Raw genomic sequence first — 4,914 nt, 5'->3', positions numbered from 1 at the left:
ATAAGGTTATTCTCTAGCAGTGGTTGCCGCTGACCTATGACAACAGGGACTGTGTATGAGAACAGTGTTTGTGAGGACAATGTGTATAAAACCTGTTATCTGTGAGTTGCTAATCCATTATTGGAGAAAATGACAATTATTACAGACATTAGCAGGTGCTGCTACAAGAAAACTGTAATAAAGTGAATATCAAGGTCACAGTTGGTCCACAAGTTCAGCCCTGAGATAATTTCATCATTTATAATAAAACATTTCTGACACTCAAAGAACAAACAGTGAATCAAATGTCAAACAAAGTGAAGCTTCATCCAACATGTTAACCATAGGACAGGAAGTTGTCTCCATCCTACAGAGGACACAGAAACACTGAGGAGTCATGCTGCAATAGCAGAAACCCAGGATAAAGAGGTTCAGTGAATGTGGTGTTGAAGGTGTGGAGGTGGATCAGTGTGCCAGAGGAGACTCTGTAGAAGGACAGAGTGCCAGCAGGACAGTCCATATACACTGCTACTCTACCAGAAGCAGAGAAAATTGGGAGGTCAGTCTTTTTGTTATCGTGCCAGACAGAGTAACGACCATCAAAGGAGCTCAGACTCCAGGACTGATCATTATTTCCAAACACACAGTCATCACTGCTTCCTTTCCTGCTGATTCCTCTGTAACTCACTGCTACTCTAACTCTTCCTCTGCACTCAACCTCCCAGTAACAGCGACCAGTCAGACCATCTGTGCACAGCATCTGAGGCCAGTAGTCAAATCTCTCTGGATGATCAGGATATGACCATTCCTGTCTCACCAGAGTCAACTTCCTGTTGTTGTCAGACAGTCTGAGTTTTCTGTTTACTGTGTTTGTGTCCAGTGTGAGTTCACAAAAAACTGATGGAGAAAAAAACAAAACACAGAAGCAGTTTATCATCAGACATAACCGAAGGGTTCATTCTTTGTTTGTGTCCTTATGTTGTTCATTTATATAACGTTTAATGATGACACATGTTGTCAGTTATGTTTTCATGAATAAATATGACAACTATTAACTTTGTATTGAAAGAGAAACTGACTGTGAGCTGTTTTGTAAGAGAAACTGACTGTGAGCTGTTTTGTCTTTATTAATAAATATTATCCAGACTTACACTTCCTCACACCAGGTTTTAGCCTGTGCTCTCCACCATTGTCCACCCTTAAGGAAGAAACACAGGACAAATCCAATATGAATAAGAGAAAGTAGAGGCTAGCAGTGTGTGAGCTCTTTTTGTCCTGTTATACCTGAGGATGTCCAGGCTCCAGTGTGGATCATCCAGTCGAGCAAGCAGCAGGCTCACTTCTCTGTCTCCTGGATGATTGTAGCTCAGGTCCAGCTCTCTCAGATGGGAGTGGTTGGAGCTCAGAGCTGAGGCCAGAGAAGCAAAGCCTTCCTCTGAGATCTGACAACCAGACAGACTGGAATTAGAAAAACATAGATCAGTATTTAGAAAATTATGTCAGCCAAAAAATCCTATCCATGTTGACAATATTTAGCAAATTGAACCGAAAGCAGTATACAGGAAAATCTAGAAAGGAAAAAAAATCTAGTCTTGATCAAACAGCTGAAAACTGACCAAAGATTTTCCAGTGTACAGTGTGGACTCTCCAGTCCAACAGATAGCTGCTTCACTCCTGAGTCCTGCAGGTCATTGTTACTGAGGTCCAGGTCTTTCAGACTAGAGGACTGGGAGCTGAGGACTGAGGACAGAGCTTTACAGCTTCTCTCCGAGAGATTACAACCACTCAGGCTAAAGGATTATTGAGACAAAAGAAAAAAACAAAAATTAACTTCTTATCTACTCTCCTGAAAATACAGGAAGGAACACCTTCCAGTAATCTAGTGGTCAATCCACTCACAGAGCTTTGTTGGAGGCTTTGACCACTGGCAGCAGCTTCAGTAGAGCCTCCTCTGAAGCAGAGTATTTCTTCAGGTCAAACACAACTAGATCAGGTTCAGATGACAGTAAGATGAAGACTAGAGCTGACCACTGAGCAGGAGAGAGTTTTTCTGTAGAGAAACTCCCTGATCTCAGGTAACGTTGGATCTGCTCCACTAGGGAACGATCATTCAGTTCATTCAGACAGTGGAACAGGTTGATGCTTCTCTCTGCAGAGAGATCCTCACTGATCTTCTCCTTTATGTACTGAACTGTTTCCTGATTGGTGTGTGAGCTACTTCCTGACTTTGTCAGCAGACCTCGCCGGAGAGTCTGATTGATCTGTGAGCTACTTCCTGTCTGTGTCAGCAGACCTCGTCGGAGAGTCTGATTGGTCTGTGAGCTACTTCCTGACTTTGTCAGCAGACCTCGTTGGAGAGTCTGATTGATCTGTGAGCTACTTCCTGTCTGTGTCAGCAGGCCTCGTAGGAGTCTTTGATTGGTCTGCAGAGAAAGACCCAGGAGGAAGCGGAGGAACAAGTCCAGGTGTCCATTTGGACTCTGTAAAGCCCTGTCCACAGCACTCCTGTATAGATGCTTTACTTTCGGTTTGTCTCTGACGACTTTGGACACTCGGGATGTTGGTTGTTCTTCTGCCATCAGATTGACTCCAGATTTAACGAAGGTCCGATGGACATGAATAGCAGCCAGAAACTCCTGAACAGTCAGATGGACGAAGCAGAACACCCTGTCCTGGTACAGTCCACTCTCCTCTCTAAAGACCTGTGTGAACACTCCTGAGTACACTGAGGCTGCTCTGATATCGATGCCACACTCTGTCAGGTCTGAGTCATAGAAGATCAGGTTTCCTTTCTGCAGCTGATCAAAAGCCAGTTTTCCCAGAGACTCAATCATCTCCCTGCTCTCTAGACTCCACTGTGGATCCGTCTCAGAATTTCCATGATATTTGACATTCTTCACTTTCAACTGAACCACCAGGAAGTGGATGTACATCTCAGTGAGGGTCTTGGGCAGCTCCCCTCCCTCTCTGGTTTTCAACAGATCCAGAACTGTAGCAGAGATCCAGCAGAAGACCGGGATGTGGCACATGATGTGGAGGCTTCGTGATGTCTTGATGTGGGAGATGATTCTGCTGGCCTGCTCCTCATCTGTGACTCTCTTCCTGAAGTATTCCTCCTTCTGGGGGTCAGTGAACCCTCTGACCTCTGTCACCATGTCAACACAGTCAACAGGAATCTGATTGGCTGCTGCCGGTCGTGTGGTTATCCAGAGGCGAGCAGAGGGAAGCAGTTTCCCTCTGATGAGGTTTGTCAGCAGGACATCCACTGAGGTTGACTCTGTGACATCAGTCAGGATCTCAGTGTTGTGGAAGTCCAGAGGAAGTCGACACTCATCCAGACCGTCAAAGATCAACACAACGTGGAACTCTTCAAACCTGCAGATTCCTGCTTCTTTGGTTTCAGGAAAGAAGTGGTGAACAAGTTCCACCAAGCTGAACTTTCTCTCTTTCAGCACATTCAGCTCTCTGAAAGTGAATGGAAATGTGAAGTGTATGTCCTGGTAGGTTTTGTCTTCAGCCCAGTCCAGAGTGAACTTCTGTGTTAAGACTGTTTTCCCAATGCCAGCCACGCCCTTTGTCAGCACTGTTCTGATTGGTTCTTCTCTTCCAGGTGAGGCTTTAAAGATGTCTTCTTGTCTGATTCTTGTTTCTGGTCTAGCTGGTTTCCTGGATGCTGTCTCAATCTGTCTGACCTCATGTTCATCATTGACCTCTGCAGCCCCTCCCTCTGTGATGTAGAGCTCCGTGTACATCTGATTCAGAAAGGTCTGGTTTCCTGCTTTAGTGATCCCCTCAAACACACATTGGAACTTCTTCTGGAGGTTGGATTTAAATTTATGTTGGCACACTGCAGAATTAGTTCCTGGGTGAAAAACATGGGATGTAATTAATAAGTTGATGCTACAATAAACCTGAATAATGTCAACTCCATTTCTGTTTCCTTCATGTTAAATCAGTTAACATTTTCTTACTGCTCTGCAGAAAGTCAGCCAGCTCTTCCTGGTTCATTCTCCTCAGGAAGTTCAGGGTGATCTTCAGAAATGCCTCTATGCTGCTCCTCCTCTGCTCTTCATCCTCACAGTCCAACACCTCCTCATCCTCCCTCTGACTCTCTAAGAATTCTGGGTAATCTGGACTCAGGACTCTCTTGAACTTCTTCAGCTCATTCTTCACAAAACTGACAATGTTCTCCTCAAGCAGCTGGAACAGAATTAAATGTGGAAGAGTGTAGCATGGAGACTGGATCAGAATGGTATTTAGTTTTGTGATTGTTGTAATTAACAGTAGTAGCTTAGTTTGTACACACCATAAATATGGAGTCCAGTTCTGTCTGATGGGGAGAGCAGGAGTATTGACCTTTGAAGTCAATGTATCTGTCTATAGACGACTCACTCTCTGCACGGCAGGGTCCAGGTCCAGGTCTAGCAGACTGCGGTCTTTCATGTTGGCTCCTTATGGAATCACAAAAAATGATATATTTAGACATTGCAAGGTACACAGAAAAAAATGTTGACGCTTGATGTTTTTATATGCATAACTGTGAGATAAATCATTACTTTTGGTGTCCATCTTTGAAGTAAATAGGATCTTGAATAGACTTGTGACTCTTCATGGACAGACAGCTGGGATCAGGAGAATCTGGTTTCTGCTGACGGACCCTGATGAAAACAAAGAATTGATGTGTCCCTAACAATTTTAATTTGGTTGCCTCAGTACAATAACTTCTTCAACCCTAAATCCTATTCTATCTCAGTTTTAATTTTCCCAAGTTAAGAACCCTATGTTAGGATGGCATTGACCCCGTTCAAATTCAAAATATCTGCCAAATAATGACATATGTATGTTTTTATATGATAACTGTGAGATAAATCATTACTTTTGGTGTCCATCTTTGAAGTAAATAGGATCTTGAATAGACTTGTGACTCTTCATGGA

General features: G+C 43.7%; 1 protein-coding gene across 1 annotated transcript; it reads right to left on the bottom strand.

Annotated features, from left to right (window-relative positions):
* Positions 1–346: 346 nt before the first annotated feature.
* LOC131989863 (NLR family CARD domain-containing protein 3-like) lies at positions 347–4,413 on the bottom strand. Its single transcript, XM_059355210.1, is given in 8 exon segments — positions 347–876; positions 1,131–1,177; positions 1,264–1,475; positions 1,478–1,769; positions 1,879–2,200; positions 2,360–3,804; positions 3,923–4,179; positions 4,286–4,413. Coding segments are annotated over 8 exon segments (3,108 nt in total). The 5' UTR covers positions 4,289–4,413.
* Positions 4,414–4,914: the final 501 nt, after the last annotated feature.

This window comes from Centropristis striata, chromosome 17, assembly GCF_030273125.1.
Source record: "Centropristis striata isolate RG_2023a ecotype Rhode Island chromosome 17, C.striata_1.0, whole genome shotgun sequence".
In the NCBI taxonomy this organism is placed as follows: Eukaryota; Metazoa; Chordata; class Actinopteri; order Perciformes; family Serranidae; genus Centropristis; species Centropristis striata.
The sequence above is the reverse complement of the archived record's forward strand: the minus strand, read 5'-3'. Positions and strand labels throughout refer to the sequence as shown.